Source organism: Limanda limanda, chromosome 16 (assembly GCF_963576545.1).
Source record: "Limanda limanda chromosome 16, fLimLim1.1, whole genome shotgun sequence".
Classification (NCBI taxonomy): Eukaryota; Metazoa; Chordata; class Actinopteri; order Pleuronectiformes; family Pleuronectidae; genus Limanda; species Limanda limanda.
Window position 1 is genome coordinate 10049386 of NC_083651.1, and position 21517 is coordinate 10070902.

Below are 21517 nucleotides of genomic sequence, written 5' to 3' on the forward strand. Positions count from 1 at the left end.
TTTGGCCACTTTTCTGCATACATTTTTGCAGATTTACAAACATTGAAATTTGTTGCACAATTTACATGGACTGATTAATACATTTCTGTGACTAGGGGATAATAGATTCCTGGAGAGACTGTTTGATGTAGTGAACCTGGGTTCGCATTCAGCACAGCCACAAAAACAGATGCCACAAATGATGAGCTGCTACTCCGCATTTGTAATGGGCAGTCTGAACAGGAGGAACGACAGCAAGCAAGAACTATTTCCATGTTGATACGGGCACCCGAATATATGTTCGTAAGACTTGATAAGTTGTGAACAAATCCTTCAGTGGAAGTGGCTCCCTTAAGTTTGTAACCTGTGGTGTTTCTCTCCGTCAGCACTGTTGTCTGAAGGTTTTTCACTCTGCGGCGCCCAGAAAGGTTAAAAAATCCCTTAAAGGTTCAGTGTGTAGAATTTAGAGAAATCTAGTGGTGAAATTGCATTTAGCAGCTAAATACCCCTCTACCTCCCTTTCAAAACATGAAAGACAACCTGGAGTAGCCTTCGGTTGTCATAAAACTGTCAATAACAAACCTTTAATATAAAAGGACTTATTCTAAGGTAAAGAAAAATCCAATTTGTACGATTTAGATTAAACACAATAGTAAAACATCACCAGGATTATATCATATTCTGTTTCTGCCAATAGATCCATTTCACCCAAATCTTACACACTAAACCCTTGATCTGCTGCAAATGTTGTCAAACTGAATGCAGCCCAGGAGTCTCTCAAACCTTGTTACCAATGACGCAGCATCCACATCCCCTTACACACAATAGCGCACTGCCCAAACTTCAGCACCATCACCCACACTCCCCGCCCACAAATAATCAACCTCCTATTACACTGTTATCTGCCACAGACAGTTAGCTAAACCAAAACGTCTTCTGAGGCTCCAATTTTAAAGACATTAGTTTATTGTCAAAACCTGCTTCAAATGAGAATATCTGCAAAAAATGATTCACATTTCTGTAAGAGCAGTGACAATGTGAACTTTTCAAACCAGTCAAATGAGATCTGAGAAACGTCTGCTGTTGTAGGAAATACCCAATAATGAAATAGCTCTTTATCTAACATATCACTGTGGCTTCTTCGTCCAGTATTTTCTGGAAAGTTTAAAACTAATCCAATGACAAAGAGTGTTATTAAAATCAACACGGCCATTTGCACCATTTTTACAAATGATTACACTAGAGACGACCCTTCTTTACAACCTGCATTTCCTTTGGCTTCTTCACGATAAGAACCATGACATACATTACCAATTAATGTGGAAAAAGTAGCAGGATGAAATATAAGGTTAGCATTAGCAGTTGAATTAGCAACAGCCAAACATTGATCGGCTGTAGTGTGAACAGTAAACAATTAGACTCATATGATTTTGATTTAATTACAAACCATAAAAATAACTGAGTTCCGGTTGGTTGCAGTGTTCACCAAATAGTTATATTCAAATACTTTTTTTTAATTTTCAAATACAATTCACGTTCACATCAGTGGACTTTTATTCGGTAGTTTTTAAGACTTTTTAAGACCTGCAGAAACCCTGTGGATTACAAGCTGCATGTTTTAACTTCTGTGCAAATTAATCCATTCAAAACTGGTGCAGGAATGACTAACACCACCAATAACAATTAAACAGAATGTGACTGGCTAAATATTGAGTCTTATTTAATGTAAATTCTACAGATTTGGAAAGAATAAGTTTCTTTCTTTAAGGTTATTTAATTTGAAGCATTTTGATGGACCTGAAGAGGGGTAAATCTGTTAAATTACCGGACAATATTAATTTGAAGAAAATCTGAAATAAAAAACTGAATAATATATCATATATAATCATCTTTGGACTCCTAAGTGAGAACCACTGCTCTATATCCCTGAGCATCAATCACAACACATGTGGTTGCGTTTGTATTGTGTATCTCTCATATCACTATTTAATTGGTTTGAAGCTTAAGAACAGCCCATGTCTCCGCCCCTCTCCACCTTAGATTACTGCATTACTTTCTGTACCAGGTGTGACTGAAGCCCGGCGAGGTGGACTGACCTGGACACGATGCTGCTCTTCCCAGATCCTGTAGAGTTCATACTTCTTCCCTTCTCTTTATACTGACTCCTCTTCTGTTCAGCCGCAAGACCAAAACTGCACACGACACATTAACATAGACACACCCACAGAAACACAGACACAGACACAGACACAAACACACACAGGATAGAGAGGGGAGAATCTATGTTACCAACCAGCTGATACTTTATGTAATAATTATTAGTCCCTAGTTCAATGAATACCATTTGGGTCTTTTTTATTTGTTCAATCACAAATCTGTCAGAAATGCGAAACTATGATGTCCCCTCCATCTCACATAGTATTGCCCCAGTCTTTTAGAAGGACCTTGTGTAAAAATCGAGTAGAACCAGTTAATATTGAGTTTCACTATTTTAAAATTGTATTTTATCAAACTGCTTTTTCCCTGTTTTTTATGAAATTAACACAGAAAACCTGAGGCAAGGTCACAAAACTTCATAATAGAATAACAGCCATCAGTTCTATTTCATTATCAATAAGTATGACCATACATATCTCATCAATAACTGTGAAAAACATCATTATTTCCTAAAGCCCCAGTTTAAAATATTAAAAATGCTGCCGTTGACTATGCGTGTCAATTTCATGTCAATTAACTGATCCGTTTATCAGTTTATCATCTCAGCTCCTGAGCACTTGTTAACAAATTCTAAAGGTTTACCATTAAAGCCATGACTGGCTGAATGTAGAGAGAAAACATAGAAGTAAACTCACCAGGAATCAGTTTTATTGTTGTTACTGGACTGAAGATGGTTGGCTGCAGAGAAAAACAAGAAAATTAAGATTTAACACCACTTCCTGTGGATAAGACAAAATATTATTATAATTATTATCATTATCATTATCCAACCCAGCATTCAAACTGGGATATGGATACATTTTTGCTTATCATATTTAATAACTAGCTCTACACTGCAGTAGAAAAACAATGCTATTATGCTTTTATTAAGGTCTTAACATAACATTGACTAGCGAAAAGGACTTTGCCTGGAATGTTTTATTTTAGTCACAGTTTTATTAGCGTGTCATGTAGCCTATAAAAGAACACGTTCAAGACCCCTACTACTTTAAAACAAGTCACCTATAGAAGCATATCTGCTTTGGCAGATAAAATCGAATCATTTCAGTGAGTATAATCAACAGTTTTTTGCTAAATGTGAGGAGCTGCCAAACCATCGTTATAAAATGTACTTGTATTGTAATTTGTTTATGTTAAATACTTTGTCATTCTGACTCATAGATAAAGCTGAAGCAGGTTAACCTTCACTCAGTCAGAGCAGTCAAAGTCACCAGCAGCTGCAGGTGTGACAGTTGTTGTCTTTTCCATGGAAGAAGAACCTGTCAAGACCTGTCGTCCTGCCAATGTCTGTCCGAGTAAGCGTCTCTCTTCTCCATTTAATGTCAGCTGAATTTCTTGTTCCCCCTTTGAACCCACAGTGCTTTCTTCTCTGATGGACAGCTGGATTAATGAACCCAAACATGACGGTGACTCGCCTCCTTACACTAATTCACTTATTCACTCCTTTAATTTAGTAATTCACTTCCACCTTTTTCCCGCATGAACACTTTAATCCCCTCCCATCCTGTCCTGATAACATTTGACATCCTTACAGTCCATCAGGATCTGCCCATACATGACATCTTCAAACAGGACAAAAAGACATTCTGACAAATATCACTGTCAAGGTGATTAAGGCTTTGACTGTAGGGACAACAACATGAGGGGAGCTTTAGGCAGGATGTCGACAGAGCTACTCAACTAAAGTGGCAAACAACTAATACTTCAGATCTGCAGGCTGTACCATTATCTAGTCATCCTACTGTATTGAGAAAAATGTAGGTTTGGTTCTGCCCCCTTTAACCTCTCAGCATCAACTCATTAGCGTCTATTCAGTCCCAGATTCCATCAGCTGACCCTCCGACCACACACACACAACCTTATTCCACGGCCGTGTTCAGCAACAAAAGTCATTACAGTCTATTGTTCACTCAATAACAAATACACCCTCATGCTATCAGAGCCATTACTGAAGTATTCACAGCAGATCCGAGTGATGATGACAGCACACACACATGCGCCAAGGACTGTCAATCACTTTCAATCATGCATGCATCTTGTCTCCACACCTCTGCAACTGTTTGTTTTTCCTCAGTAAAGAGACAGCATTCAGGAATGAAGATGGAGCAAGGTATCACACAATGAGTCACTCAGTTTAGAAACCCTCACAGAAACACGGGGTGAGTCAGTCCTGACTTTATCACTTTGACATGTTTTTTGTAGATTAGTTGCATAAAAAATATAATTTAAAAAAGCATATTTTAATGAATTAAGATTAAATCAGTTCACATCTATCCATCTATCTATCTATCTCATGGCCTGTTCTTTCAATGCACAAACATACTGTACATCCAGGGATATGTATCCAGCTCTACCCTCTGTTCACTTCTTTGCTGACACTTGCTTCTGTTTTCAAAAGCCCCACCTCAAGACTTTAAGTCCATGATCCCCCCCCTACATGGTGAGGTTATTATTGTCACTCCTTGCTCTCTGCTGTGCTGAGTTTGGCATTTCCATGTGGGGAGTGATGAGCTCGGAGCCAACACAATGCGAGCAGGCTGGCAGAAGTTGTGTTTTAGGCACGTGGTTTCTACTTGTTCTTATTTGCAGTATGCATGTAATGTTTACAATGTTCCGGGCACTTTACATGATTAGATCCTGTTACATCAGGCAGGCGTCGCTCCCAAAGCCATTCTGCAGCATTACAATGATACCAAAAATGCACTCATTAAGCATCTGAGAGACAAGAAGAACAACACCTCCTGCAAAAGATCATATGATGTCCTTTTTAGTGTCTTTATTCTTCGTGCCTAAAACCTCTGAACAAAACTAAATATGATTCATTTTCACTGATGCTTATTCATTAATACACCTTTTCATTGTGGCCAGTTACACAAAGCATAAGAGCAGTCACCTCAGACTTGGCTCATGTAACATGGGAAGTCTCAGAATAGCATATCTTGTGTAAATGAGCTATTCAATTTGTTCCGAGCTAAACTTGAACCCAGCCTTGTTCAAGTTATGTGTAATACCTAAAAAACTACAGATGTGTTGCTACAACAAACTGGCCCTGCAAACAGGATGCAGAATTATTGCGAGGCGATGCAAATCAGTCACACCTTTTTCATTTGAACACTGAGTCACACTCAGAGCACGAGACCTGGGGCTGGTTGGATATGAATATCTAAAAAAAAGATACTGATACTGAGCCCTGAAGTTATGAGGCCTAGCACATTAAAGGTTGATTTATGCTTAACGCTACATATACAAAAACATACAGAGCCTTCTGTACGTATTCTGTATTTGTGCATGTATTGCTTCACAACCAGTGAACATAACCACAAGATACCAACATATTAGCTCTACTATTGGTTTATTTTTGTTATGGGATTTGCTGATATTTCACAATACAATGTTGTTATAAATGGTGAATTCCTACAGAAGGAAAAGGTTGACAAGTATGTATTATTATTATGCTCTGCCCTTTGTTTTAGTGATATGTCTCTATTTCCATTTCAGCCAGGTTTGTAGTTAATGAGTTGACTGACAATATGAGGGTGAGATTGATTTAAATCTTCAAAATCTACATTCTTGATGAAGCAGAGAATTTACCAAAATGTAAAAATGACTCTTAGGCTGGCGGCGCCAGTTAAAACATACAATTAGCAGAACATGAGGGGAAACTGTTAACAATGAGCAGAAATCTCTAATCTTGTTTGTATTGTGAATTTTCTCTGCACTGACCTTCAGCTCCCAGTGAAAGGTCATCTTCAAAGCTGCAGCCGTTCCTCAGCGCTCCTGTTCTCACACATGCACAGAACACACAAAGCAGGGAGGTTGTGTAATCCTCTCAGTAACGTATCCATATCTGTCGTATGGAGTAAGTACATTACACTACGAAGCTAACCAAGCTTTAAAATAAATAACTATTGTGATGACAGTCTGCATTCGTAAACTTAAGTGTCCTGACAGGCTCTCACAACATAATAAAGAACACACAGAGGAAAGTTTGGTTACCTCTGTTCGGTGGAGCCGTCTGATCATCTAGAGACGCCCCGAGAGGAGTCCTGGAAATGAGACGGTGGAGACTGAGTTATACATCAACCCAGACCATAAACGAACCATTTTAAAACGTACAGATCAACAGACCACTCTATCAGTTGGGTCAAGTCAGCTTCTTTTAGCAAACAGTCAACGTAAAATAAATACTTGGACAAGGTATTTGTAGGGTAGTCCTGGTTTAAAGGTGGGTGACCCAAGTCCCCAAAACATACCTGTAAAAATAAAATGTCCCGGTTTTCAAAACTTAAGATGAAACTGTCCAATTATCCGATATTTAATGACTATATTTTATAAAGTGCTAACATAGATTTAGATATTTCATAATGTTTTGTCACAAATATTAATACCTAATCCAATTCATAAACATAAACAAAGCACCACATGGTTGAATCAATGCTGATTGGTCAGTATATTGATAAGCTAGTTGATGCTATCTTATAAGTCATAAACTAGCATCACAGCCTACAATGTTGGTGGCACTTTCAAACAGAGCAAGTTATGTTAGGACTATGTAACCTGGTTACATAAGCTGGCTGTCAAGTAAGGCTTAGACTAATTTTGACTATCCCAGACTAACTCCTGGTCAGGCCAGGCTACTCATTAGTGTCAGCTGAAATACCCAGACAAATCCCAGGCTAAATCCTGTTCTCCATCCCAGGAGCTCTACTGACCAGTCTAGGTATCCCAGGATAACTAGCTGACAGCTCAGGCTAGTTGACAGTAGCAGTAAGCTAACAGGTGTGAGCTGCAGCCGGACGCTGGAAACACTGAGCTGTTACACAACCTGCAGCTCTTATCAATGGGACAAACTTCATGCCTTCATTTTAAACTCTCTCTCTCTTTCTCTCTCTCACACACACACACACAAGGATGGATGGATGGATGGTTGTATAATAGTGCACAGCTGCAATGTTCACAAGTCCTCCCACTTTCTGCTGGAAGCCATGTTGCCACTGGCCCCTGCCCAGTGGCTGTTGCTGTAGTGACTGGCAATTCTGATTCTGCTGGTCATGTCACCACGGTGATGTTACCAGAGACACGTCAGAGTGTGACGGTTTTGCACATGTTGCATGTGACGGATAACAGTGTTGACTCAGCAGAAAGAACCCCTCCTCTGTTTGCCCTGTGTTTTTTTTTCTGTTGTCCTTTCCGTCTCGTGTCAGCTCCTTCCTTTCTTTCTTTCTGTCTTTCCCCCTCACTTCTTGTTCACAGCTCTATGTGCCCTATCTCTGGGCGTTGGTCTGCTTTGAGTGTGTGTGTGCATGAGTGTTTGTTCTGTGTGTCGCAAGTCTAGGCGTTGGCTCTACGTCAGTAGCTGATAACACAACTCCCACACACACACACACACACAGACACACACAGACAGACACACACACACACACACACACACACACACACACACACACACACACACAGACACAGACACAGACACAGACACACACACACACACACACACACACACACACACACACACACACACACACACACACACACACCTGTAGACAACAGGAAAACATGTCAATGAGCCAGTCAGCTAAAAAAACCTGTTAAAAAGTCTGTCGTTCAACCAGTCAGCCAGGACACAAAAGGTCATGCTACCTGTTTTTCATGCTTTACTTAGCCTAAATAATATACTTTCTTGCTTATCATTTTTGCATAGCATGAGTTGTTTCAGCCTATTACCAAGAACATCTACCTGCAGCGACTTGAAAGTGTCTGCTAGAGACAATCCATCAATGTCAACATTAAGTCATCTTTACTTAGATGTATCATCAAGCACAGATTGATGAAAGCTCTGTAATGCCTTTACCGTATATAATATGTGGTGAACAGGCTACAACAGGACATTATAAATACATTGGTATGGTCCTTTAAGTAGGTGGTGACTGTACCTGCATTCACTCAGCCAGCTGGTGATATTGTTAGGAACTCGCCCTGACAGGGACAGAAGAGCATGTTAAAGCAATAAGTTGGCAGCAATAAGCTCAATGCACAAGTGATTACAACATACTATAAAACCATTACACTGCTGACAGACTCAAACATATAACTCAACTTCTCAGATGATTAAAACTAGGGTTGCAAAGGGGTGGAAAGTTTCCGTTAAATTTCCGGAAACTTTCCATGGGAAGTTAAGCTCGGGAATTTTGAAAAAAAAAAAAAAACTACGCAAATTAAACGCTGAGCAATAAAAACATAATTTAAAACTCTATTTTAAAGATGTATGGAATGCAGCACACACTGCACGTTGAATTTCAACCCTCCACTGTGCATTCTTCCATCACATGCACAGATAACTCCCAGCATCCTTCACTCTACAGCAGGGCTATTGAGGTAAGTTCCAAGGATATTACTGGGGAAAACATATTAGAATGCTTCCATTAATTTAGCCATCAGTTGTAAAATATTTTCACAGACGATTCCAATTGTTTGGCTAACTATTTTTATCTCTGGCATTGCATTAGTGTTTTTTTACAAACTTTTTTCTCATTTTATTCTACAGAACAATGCCACGTGCACTATCTCATGTGTGGAGAAATTTCACCCCGTCCAATGTAGAAGGAAAGGCTGTGTACATTTGCAAATACTGTGCAAAGGCCTATGTTAATAATGACACAAAGATGCAGAAGCATATACAGTAGTCAAGTGCCCACATTTCATCAGGGCTAAAATCAGCCTTTAACAAAACAAAATGTTTATATTTATGTCTGTATATGACAAGGTAAATACAGTTAGTATAAATTATCCACAAAATTTCCAGTTTATTCCCATTAATTCCCGTTAATTCCCATGGAAAGTTTCCAACTTTGAATATTCCCGGAATTTTGCAACCCTAATTAAAACGTATGGTGCCAGCAGGCTGCAATTCTAACACAGTGACCCACATTTAATTCCTGTTCACTCCTGTGTCTGCAACTAATCATTCATTCATTGTGCATTCGAATTTGAATTTTATTTTCCACTTAGATCTTTCCAAAATGAATGCAAGGTGACAGCTTCAACTGTCTTTGTTTCTTCAACCAACAGACCCAAAATATGAATATAAACATAAAGCTGCATTTGGAGATGCACTGAACTCAAGAGATTTGCCTGAAATTCTCTATGTGAGAGTGCAAATTTTGTTGAGACAGTTGCAGCAGCGAGAAATTTTCCTTCCAGCACCCCAGTATATGGTCAGCAAAATGTCAGAATGAGCCCATGTGAGAACACAGCAGGAAAATGAGGCGCCATACAGCGCCATATAGATTCTTAGAAGAATGTCAACTTAGAAAACAGCAAGATTCCAGAGCTGGTGTTGATGTGCTGTTAACAAAAACAAAATGGAATTTATAAGACATGCCCTCCGTCTGACTGGGACAATCTCCTGCTGCGTCCTTCATATGTGAAAGGCAAACTCGGAACATTTTTGGAACATTTCCTGGAGTACATGTCTGAAAACAGCTCAAGATATGTGAGTATGAATCTATAAGCAAAATAGTTGCTTAAGAAAAGTTTGGGTCTATTATACATGTTGGTGCCCAGAACAGGTTGTTGATAGTGTTCATCTAGCACAGGTAGATCTGAACGTGTCCGGACTATGACATACTGGAGCATATTTGGCAGTTACAAGAAGCTTTATTTGAGAAGTAAAGAGTAAATTATAAATTTCATGTATACATCTATTTATTTTTGACCAGTTCATCAAAGCAGATGTTGAAAAACCTATAGATTTCTCTACTGGTTGCAGTATTGTCATTTCCCACCCTGTTTCTAAGATATCGTAAATGCACTATACCACCGGCAATTTCATGTTACTTCTCAGCCAGCATATATTGTGATACCGATATAACTGGGAGGAGATAAAACAGTTTGACAACCTTAAAAATTTGAGTTAATGAGAAATATTTTGCTTTTTAAACACGGTTCACATTAAAAATATCCACAGTTACAACACTGTTGACAGTTGAGCTCAGTCTAACCTGGTTCTTCTGAGGGTCTCTGTTCATCCCTGTCTCTCTGGCTCTCTTGGGGGCCTTGGGGGCCCTGGGGGCCCTGGGGGCCACAGTGCTCTTGTTGTGAATCGGGCCAGATGGAGTCTCTGGTCTGGGCCCAGGCCCGACGCCTCAGACAGGCTAAACTGCAGTCTGACGGCACTCTGGGATCTAATGATCAATTAAGCAAATGATTTTTCTTTCAGCCTGCCTTGAGTGAAGTCCTCAATCAGGTTTGGCAGGTATTCAACCTGACAAACAGAAACTACGACTGATTCAGTAACAAAACACACTCACAAGTTTGTACTTCTATCTTGGTGAGGACACTCATTGACTTAATACATTCCCTAAACCCTAACCCCAACCATCCAAACTAAATGCCTAAACCTAAAACCAAGTCCTAACCCTCAAACAGCCAATCAAAAAAGTGAGGACCGATAAAAATGTCTTCACTTTCCCAAAATCATTACATTATTTACGTCATTTAGCTGACACTTTTATCCAAAGCAACTTACTATGAGTGCATTCAACCATGAGGGTAAAAACCTAGAGCAGCAAGAACCATGTACCAAGTACATTAGCTTCAAAAAAGCCTAAACTACAAAGTGCTACATGTAAGTGCAACTAAACTTAATATTATTATTTATTTATTTTTTGCTGATGCTTATTAGACATCATCTTCTTGACCAAGGTGTAGTCAGAAGAGATGTGGTTTTAGTCTGCGGCAATGGGGAGCTTGTTCCACCATTTGGGAGCCAGGAAAGCAAACAGTGGTTATTTGGTTGAGTGGCTGGGTGTCCCTCGCAGTGAGGGAGCAGCCAGTCAATTGGCCGATGCAGAGCGGAGTGGACGAGCAGAGGTGTAAGGTTAAGCTAATGTCCTGGATGTAGAATGGGCCTGATTCATTCGCAGCATGGTACTTGAAGCGGATACGGGCCGCCCCTGGTCACCAGTGAAGGGAGCAGAGAGCTGTAAAAATGTCCTCTCTCTGTAGGGTCTTTCCTTTAAATGGTCCTCACAAAGATATAAGTACAGGAACACACACAGCAGGTGACTGGAGCTGAGTGATCAGATGTGACAGTCCTCAGCCTGCAAATAGGTCAACTAACTGTTTTTTAAACTACCAGTTTGAGAAGGGACTACATGAACAGGACTGAGCAGGTGGGAAACTCCATCCATTTGGAAGAGTCACCTGAAGCTCAACTTTGAAATCTGACCCGAGAATTAGCATTTTCAAACAACAATACATCATCAACATCAAACGCAGTGACTGACAGCGCCACATCTCAATCAGCTCAAACTAGTGAACTGTCAATGTTTTTGGTTGATTTGGTCAAGTTTGCATTCATGTTTTACTGCTTGTAATGACAGGAGCTGGATCTTTCAACTACTTCAATGCAACATTTAGCTATTTAAAGTATTAATCCATTAGATTAAGCCAACTGTTTCAACTGTGTTACTTTTGGCCAAGTACTTCAACCATTACAGTAAGACAACCCACCTGCAGCAGTACTTGTGTCCATTTCCAGAGCAACACTCTCCATATCTGCCAGCCTGTGTGTCTGGTCAGGTTCAGTCAGTCAGAGAAGACTGACAACTCTCCAGTTACATCAGCAACAGGTAACACACCTGGAAAGAAAGGAAGAGACAGAAAATCCTAAGTCATTTTCACATTGCTATATTTAACAGGGAAGTGCACGTGAATAAATGTAATAAACATTCAAGTAAATGTGGCAGAGTTAGTCAAAACTAACTTTTACTTCAGACAGTTTTGACTGGAAATTCCCTCCTCTAGAACAGCCGAGACATTATCAGAATCAGAAGGTATTTATTGCCAAGTAGGTTTACACCTACCTGGAATTTGCTCTGGTTATTGGTGCATACAATGAACATAGAATAATAAAAACACAATAAATACAACACACATAAGAAAAACAATAAAAAAGAATATATATTTACTCTCTATTTACTTCTTATTTACTCACTTTTTCTAATATTTATACAAAGTAAGATTTATTTAGACATAAACCATTGTTCTATTCTGAAGAATTTACCCAAACAGAAACTGTGGTTACAATCAAACACACATGACTAGAAACATGGATGTTGTAGAACTTATATGTGTAACGTAGGAATGTTAACATTTAACAGTAAAATGAATATATATATATGAGAACAATTGTTCATAAATTGATGAAAAATGTTAACTTGAATATTTTAGTTTCTTGCATTAATGTCCTTCAATTCACCAAAAGGGAGTTTCCAAAACAGTCCCATCCTTCAACTCCGTTTAACACAATGAAAACGTGACTTGACAAAAAAGAATAGTGGTGACTTAATGTTGACTTTAATAGATTACTGTTTCAGGCCTATGCAGGTTGCTTTCACAGAAATGAACAGAAAGCAATGGCTGTCTGGAAGGAAGTCAATCTAAAAATAAATTGGTGATTTGGAGAATTAGCAGAAGTAATGTGCAGTTCATGACAGAACATGTATCGACGTGACTATAGGACTATCCACCCATATCCAACATCTTACTTTTCCCCAAAAATAAACAGAGATAATCCCCAAATCCTTAGTGCAAGCTTTGTTGTGTCCAGTAACAAATTGGATTAGGGTTAGTCGGTCGGTCCAACACCTTAGTCTGGTATGAAATTATTTGTGTACAATTATTGAAATGGTTTTGTTTTTTTTACACTTGCAGTCCTTACATGATTAATCCTACAGGCCTCCACAAGGAAGTTCAATTTGTTTTGGTTTGTTTCAACAAACTGACACTATTTAATTTGGTTCAAACAATCATTTTCTCAAAATGAATTACAATAATCTAATAATCAAGTTAAATGTTTACAATACTAGTTTGTTACTGGCGGATCCCGTATTAATGGCGGATGCTGTATCGTTATGGCATTGATAGTGGTGGTGCACCACGATCGAGGTGGCAGCTGATGGTGGATCCTGATTGCGGCAGTGGACAATGACTGTGGACTATAATGGCATCCGATCTTGATGGTGGATCATGATCGTGGTGGCTGCTGACCATGGACTATGATTGCAGCAGGACTGCTTGATATATAATATTTCCCTCAGATACTCGACCCTTACTGACAATAATCCATCAATTCATTGACCTTCAGTTGTGCTACAAAATGTTTATTCTAATCAATGCTGCAATAACCCTTATCTTGCTGATGTTTTCCTTTACACTTGACATCTATTGCACTTCTGTCCGTCCTGGGAGAGGCATCTCTCACATGTGTCTCTCTCTGAGTTTCTACGTTCTTTTGACCCTGTTAAAAGGGTTTTTTAGTAGTTTTTCCTTACTCTTGTTAAGGGTTAAGGACAGAGGATGTCATACCTTGTTAAAGCCCTATGAGACAAATTGTGATTTGTGAATATGGGCTATACAAATACAATTTGATTGACTGATTGATGACTGAAACAATGTGAGCAGGATGCTAATTAGCGACCAGCTAACGTGCTAAACTGGATAAAACTTAGATAGAAATGTAAACATTGCTATTTAGCATCGTCAGCTAAGCACGTTCACTGCAGTTGTGTTAGCCTGCTGATTTTAAACATGGATGGTTTAGCATCAGTATGTTAGCACTTTCCCCGTAGGTGTGATAGCATGCTCATGCTAAGAACTTAGTGTTCAGCATGAGCATGTTAGCACTAGTTCTTTTCACCCAGTTCACGGAGCTGCTAGCATGAGTGTAGACTCACATGTGTTGTTGACTGATAACATGGCACTGAGATAGATTTACTGTTGATTGACACTAACTGAAAAAAAACCTCAACAGTTAAACTAAAGCGCAGATGTATGTAGAATAATATGTACTGTGTGGAGTCAGTGAAAGATGGAGAAAATGGTGGAACCCGATGGAAGAGGGACAAAAAAAGAGGAGAGTGCAGCCAAATGTAAATGAGAACGTGTGAAACAGGAAACAAGTGTTTAGAATAAAGAACACAACAACTTCCTGTCTGCGAGAGCCGGGGGAGTGAAGGAGGGGTCGGACTATTTTTAGATTACAACTGAAAAATGCAAAACAAATTGGAATGTCAGAAAACAACAACAAAACGCAGACACACACTTAAAAAAGCAGTGTGCAGGAAGTGAGTCCTCTGCAGCTGTTAGCAACACACACCTGATAACACATCAGGTAGTCAAGATCATGGACCTCTAACGTTATCCTTCATCCCAAATCTGCCTTTGAATATCAACTACTCAGAAATTTGCAATTTTAAAATATTGCTTTATCTAATCTTACACTAGGTTTTATTCAGTCTCGTAAAAAGTGATGAATAAACTTGTTTTGTAAAACAGAAATTGACTGTGCAGAAGTAATTTGAGCAAAATGCTGACATGCTAATGTTAAACTGGTATAATGTTTACAATGTTCACCATCTTAGTGTTTAAGGTGTTGGCGCATTAACAGATGCTATTTAGCACTAAACATAAAGCACAGAATAGGATGATTGGATTAATTTCTTCACTCTTGCAGGTATTTCGTCATAAATTAAAATTTTGAGCCTTTGATGATGAAAAGCTTGTGGATCCTGAGGGGAACATGAAACTAAAAACATTTGAAATCTTATATTTTATGTATTATACAACATATATTTTGTAACTGAAGTAACATGCTATATACATTTTTTTATAATATATTATGATATTATTTACTTATTACGTCTATTGTCAAAAATAGTAACTTCAATTCCCCAGAGACTGAGGTTACATTTTCAGATGTTTTGTCCAACTTTATCATTTATGCTTAGAAATTAATAAAACAATTATTTCATCATCAAAATAGTTGCCAATACATTTTCTGTCAAAGTAAATACATGAACTTAATTTTGCAGCTACACTATTTCAGCAAGTGTAAATGCAGTCTTGCAATAAAGCAAAAAATAACGTGAGACTTTTCTTTCTTTTCTGTTCAGTGTCGTTGTAAACGGACTGTCTCCGAGAGACACTGACCTACTGACTGTATGTTAACCTGTCGGTTCTAAAACAAACCAGACTCAGAGGTCAAACACTCCATCCGCTCACATTTGAACCCTTCACGTCATCGACAAAGATCACAGCAAACACAGTTGAACAACAGTGTGAAAGTAGGACATACACACACATACACACACATACACATACACACACACGCACCCACTAGTTACATCATTGTTACTGAAAACTGCCGGACTAAGCTGGAAGAAAAGAGTCAAACTAAACAAAGGCTCCACTTATTATTTTATCTTTTCTTGATTCATGAGCAGCAGTGATGAATGTTCCCTTCAAACTTTTTAGTGAAGACAGAATGGAAGCAATGACGTTTAGCTTTTGGGAAACGTGTGAAAAGCAGGGGTGGAAAGTAGCTTAGTACTAAACTTACTTCACTATAAAATTATGGTACCTCTATTTTACTTGAATATTTTCATTTCTATTATATTGCTTTACAAAGTTCAAGCTTAATCAATACTAAATTAGTTGTTGCTAAAATAATCATAAATAATAAAAAAAAAACAAAGATTATAAAAGGATACCGATCAATATAGTTAATACAGTAGCATTCCTGAAAGCCCAACAGTTCACAATGGTGTTTGAACAGTAGCTTCTCTAGCACCCATCTAGCAGTTCTACTATTTATGATTTTTCTTATTATAATTTAATCTTCATTTTATATAAATTCAAACTATTATTATTATAATTATAATTATTATTATTATTATTATTATTATTATAAACTCACAGGGGTCTTTGAATTCAGTAAGTCATTTTGATATTCAATTACATTTTCAGCATAATGTTTACGTAATATTATGTAACATTTTCAATGCAGTACTTTTACTTATAAGGAAATATATTTACATGGTATAAGTGCATATACTTAAACAAATGGTCTGAATCATCCTGCACAACTGACTGTACTTAAATCAAATGTGAGGTCCATATATACTCACATATTTTTGCTCTACAACATTTGTGAGAAAATTAAGTGAGAACATTTTGTCTTCTCCTAAAGGCAAAAACACAAAATCATTATTAACTTAAGAAGCTTGTCCTACATACAGCTACATAATTTCAGAAAAAAACTTAGTGAGATTATTTTTGGTAAACATCAAACTCTCTCTTTTAACAACACAAACTCGTCATAAACTGCAGCCCCTGTTCATATTGGTACATTGAGTATATTTGCGTTAATTTAGTCATTTACAACTAATTCTATATATTAAAGTAAATTGGACTATGTGCTTTCCCTTTGTACCTCGACAAGCAAGAAACTTAGGATGGATTAATAATATTAGAGATCATTCACTGTTAGGTAAAAATACTACACTTAAGTAAAACTCTGAGGTGCTTGAATATTTAATTAAACTTCAAATTTTAATTCCACAAAAATGAAGAGAACTATACAAAGAGTACTTTTAACTTTTTTGTATATTTATTTTTACACTAAAATGACAAACTACTTAGTGGATGCAGACTATCAATACAAGATAATCACAATTACAACCAGATACATCAATAATGGTGCACTACATAGACAAAAATACCCAGCAATATAACATAGTATTGTAAATTGAGAAATCTTTACCGCTAGAAACACTATGAAAGTATATATGGAGGCTAATATTTGTACCTGTCGTGTCCACACGGTGATACAGCTACATTCGGTAACTACATCATCCACCACTGACCCACTGACAGCATTCAAGTCAAATGTGACTTCAACTTCTGCGTTGAGAACATCACTGATACAACCTTGAATTTGTGTTATTGTAATAAAAACTGCTGTTCAAACAATCATGTGTCACAAGAGCAGTTTGGGCTCAGCGTGTCTTGTTGATCCAGTTTAGTTGGACACGCAGGACACCACTGACAGCAGAGGTGGTAAAAGTCAACAGCTCCAAACAGCAGCAGCTCTTTCACCTGCAGCAGTGAACTACACGCCATGACGATCGTTGGTGTGAGAAGAGTCAGAGCTCTGAGACACTCACCGTCATGTTTTCTCCGCTGTTTGAGTCCTGGATCCCAACAAAAAAAGTGCGGGTGAGTCTCCAAACTTTTCTAAAAACACTCCAACATTCCTGCTTCCGCTTCCTGAAACCAGCAGCAGAAGCAGCGTGGAGGCGGAGGAGGCGTGTCCTGAGCGGCCCGCAGCGGAGAAACGGCGACATCTCTCGGACGGATTGTGTAATTACACCAGAGTCATTCGGTTATTACTCAACAGCATTCCAGACCCGATTCAGGAGCGAGTCCAGGGGTGGGGCCAAGAGGCACAGTCAAAATGTTTTTTTTTGACATAGTCATCTTCTTTATTCCTCCCATGAACAATAAATGGTTTGTATATATATAGCGCTTTTCAGAATATGGTTTTGGTATTCACAAACACATTTATACAGTCCATCTATGGGGGGCAATTCGGGGTTCAGTATCTTGCCAAAGGACACTTCAGCATGCAGATGGGATCAACTGCTGACCTGCTGGTTAGAGGACGACCGCTCTACCCCCTCAGCCATATTTATATTGGTATAATTACTATCATATATAAATATATATCATGTTATATTATATACTATATATACTGTACTATTCTTATATACTGTCTAACAATACCATTACCATAATATCATCAGTACTTTTACCATCATCTTGCCAATGCACCTTATCTACCTATTTTATTGTATTCTAACAATACCATTACCATCATATCATCAGTACTATTACCATCATCTTGTCACTGCACCTTATCTACCTATTTTATTGTATTTTATCTTGTGCTTCTGTTTTTTTATTCTTTCTACCTCAATATTTTTAATTTTATTGTATTGTATTGTATTGTATTTTATTGTATTCAAATATACCAGCTGCTATGACAACTTAATTTCCCTTCGGGGATGAATAAAGTACTCTATCTATCTATCTATCACAGCCAGTAATACTACCAACAACACACCAATTTAGGCACAATGTAGGCCCAAAGAAATAACCATACAAAATCCATTTGAAGATCACACATCAACAAAGCACAGATACATAACATTAAAACATGTTACAGATTAGAAAATAATAAAAACAAGATGATATAAAGCATTTCAAAATGATTATAATAGACGTTTAGATCAGAACTAGGAGAAAGGACACCTATTAAAATAAAAGAGATTTGAAAAAGGAAGAGGAGTTGCCCGGTCACCTTTGGTCCTCAAATACATAAGAATAGTCACTCACTAACACTCACTAGCCCTGCGATAAGCTGATTCCAGTCCAGGTTATGGAGCCAACAGTAAACGTGGGATGAGTTAAATGTGCATTTTACTCATTCAGGAATTGGCCCCTCTGTGTAAATTGTGGCTCCCCGATTTAGGAAGACCTTGAATATACCTGCAGTACTTACATTAACCTTTAGATGGAAACCTAACACCAATAAACTGCTTATCACGGTTTTCCTGTTGGTCCAAAATGCGGATTATACAACAGCAGACACTGATCAACCTCCACAGACATTAAAACCAAAGGACTGTTTATTATAGACTGCATATAAAAAGCTGTACATAAATCAAATACTGGGAAACCATTGAACTCAAGCAGAGGTTTGGGGACCTTTAAAGGTTTGATCAAATTAGTAAAAGTTTGGAAACATACATCTCTGATTGAGATCATTCCAGAAAGTTTATCAAATTAAAGATTAGGGATTTACTTTCTGTTAAAGTACATTGTATCATAAGGGAAATACATTTTGGCATTGGTATTCCACAACATCTTTACATATCAGACAGAGACTTATTTTCAACCCCTGCTAAACCTTGTTAATTAAAATGCCTCTAATGATTTTTTTTTTAAATGCCTTTCGATCATCCATTTGCTTAAAACCTTTTTTTTATTATTTCAATGAGACAAACTCAGCTTTTTTGGTCCTGTTTGTCTCTATGGAAATCAGTGCGAGTTTTCAGTGGGCACACAGTTCTTTGTATGAATAGGGTAATCTGACCTTCTCTCCCCACACACACACACACACACACACACACACACACACACACACACACACACACACACACACACTCTGGCTTCAGTATAGAATAATAATTCCTATTCATCAGCGAGTTGCTTTTCTGCCTCCTCATACTTGTGTCTGTCTGCTCTTTGGTAGAAATATATATTTTTGGGATGTGTTGATGTGTAGTTGAAGTGAAATTTGTAATTGTAAATGTCTTACTCTTTCTAATCAACTTACAGCTCTGATTGGAAAACAAAGATATTAATATTTACTTTACTGGAGTTCGAACCCAGCTGTCTAGTGACAATTAGCTCTTAACATGAGTGACTGAGATTTTTACATGGCAAATGTTCAATAACAGTCCTGCTACAGAAACTGAGAAACGGATGAATAACCCTACTCGATATACACTAAAACTCGTAACATGGTACATGGAAGTACCAAGCATGCAATACTGAAATTGTTTCTGTAAATCTTACCCATATGAAAATGTTAATTTAAAAACTGATTTTAGTATTAATAAGTTCCATCCGACATCAAAGCTGTGTTTGAAAACAGTGGTATGTTAACAATCTATCAAAAAAGAACACTCTGACTGTATTATTGCGTCAGTACAGAATTTTAGTATTTTCTTTAAAGCACATATCCTGTCTGGTTCAGTCTCTCATGTATCTGTTTAATATGAAACAGCTAAAAAAAGCCAGGGAACATCACCTGCTCAGCAAAAAAAAAAGAAAAAAAGTCAGTTAGAGATGAGTAAACTAACAAATATGTGATCTGTTATCTGTACTTTTATTTTAACAACTGCAAAGAACCTCACACAGAAGCATGTATTTAAATAGAAAAAGTTAATTTCCTTTACACACTTCAGTTTTATATTCATCGGTCCTGACTTGAACACCAGAGAGATTGATTTTGCGTTAACCATTAGCTGTCACAGGATCCACATTGATGGACAGACACACAGGTCCTCCAATGTTACCTGGTAACATCCTAGCAACCGGTTTATTGTCACCATAGCGATCGGTATGGTCCAAAGTCCACAGCGTCTTTCCTGCGGATCAGAGATGGTGCAGTCGACCATGGTGCTGTCGCACCTAAAGCCACCTGGGTAAATCTATTCATGTGGTTCGGCCAAAAGTAGGACAGGATAGGAAAAAGTGTTTGTAAGCTTTTAACCATCAATAGGAAGTGGTATGGTTAGTGGTGGTCCGTGAAGTAACAAATTAAACTTTATTAAAAATTATTCCACAATTATATATTTTACTGTCACGCATTAACTGCTCCTAATAAACCTCCTTTCTGCTGAGCCAGCATCACAGGTCATTACTCAGCAAGGTCAGGTAAATGTCACAAGTCATCATCGAATGTATCTGTACCAAACTGGGAGAAACCAAAGGCTCCAGCATGAGGCAGAAATACTTTACTTACAGGATCAGAGGCCTCATTCAGATGAATATTGAAGTCAACTATAATGAGACTCTCATCCATTTAGTACCATGGTCTATCTTCTCCAAGTTCTTCTAATAACTGTGAGTGAGGGCCAAAAAGAAGAATGGTCTGAGTCCGGGGCCCACGAATTGGATATTATAATATTAAATTTGAATGTTAGATTAAAGATAAACTTGTGGATTAAAGCCACGCTCCAACCATGTACACCCAGTAACATGGTTGGTATGGTATGTTCCGGCATTGGAGATTAATTTAATGATAAAACAAGAACTGCTTAATTGAGGGCAACCAATACCCCAAGAGGTTTCCTTCAATTCAAAACTGACAGTGTCCCTGGCTAGATTTATTCACAGTATCCCAAACCACACCACCAATGAGTCGTCTCTTTATTCACCTGCGACCTGCCCATAAGTTTTTGTAATGTCAAATGAGACTATATGTCTATGGACCTATTTCTAGGTTACTTCATTGTCATGTGTGTGGTGTTGGGGCCATTCATAGACTGTAGATGGACAAGACTGCTTCTCAAAGGGGAGGCCAAAGTGTCTTGATCGCCACCTGGTGGCTGGTTGCTGTGTAGGTCATAAATCCTGACTCCTCCTTGTTATTGGATGGGATCAAACCAAAGGTACACCATAGATACAATTTTAGTTAGTCATTCAAATCCCACTGATGTTTCTCCAAGGGCGATTTTTTTCTTGAAAAATTTGTTCTCACTTATATATGTGATGCCATAGAAACAAGGTCCAATGTCATGATTGACAGCTGAGACTGACTCGTGATTGGTCGACCGATGTATCCACAGGACCTCCCGAGAACAGCTCCATCCCCAATCGCTACCCTGCAAGATGATGCCATCATGTT

General features: G+C 38.1%; 1 protein-coding gene across 1 annotated transcript in view; it reads right to left on the reverse strand.

The window, feature by feature from the left end:
- The window catches only part of itprid2 (ITPR interacting domain containing 2), a 33383-nt gene extending 16092 nt beyond the window's left edge, over positions 1 to 17291 (reverse strand). The window contains exons 1-7 of the mRNA XM_061088701.1: positions 17205 to 17291; positions 11710 to 11837; positions 8130 to 8172; positions 6193 to 6242; positions 5920 to 5973; positions 2832 to 2874; positions 2076 to 2171 (exon numbers count right to left, since the gene is read on the reverse strand). Of these exons, the coding sequence (XP_060944684.1) occupies positions 2076 to 2171; positions 2832 to 2874; positions 5920 to 5973; positions 6193 to 6242; positions 8130 to 8172; positions 11710 to 11752 (329 nt within the window). The 5' untranslated portion in view covers positions 11753 to 11837; positions 17205 to 17291. The remainder of the gene's footprint in view (positions 1 to 2075; positions 2172 to 2831; positions 2875 to 5919; positions 5974 to 6192; positions 6243 to 8129; positions 8173 to 11709; positions 11838 to 17204) is intronic.
- Between the last annotated feature and the right edge of the window lie 4226 nt (positions 17292 to 21517).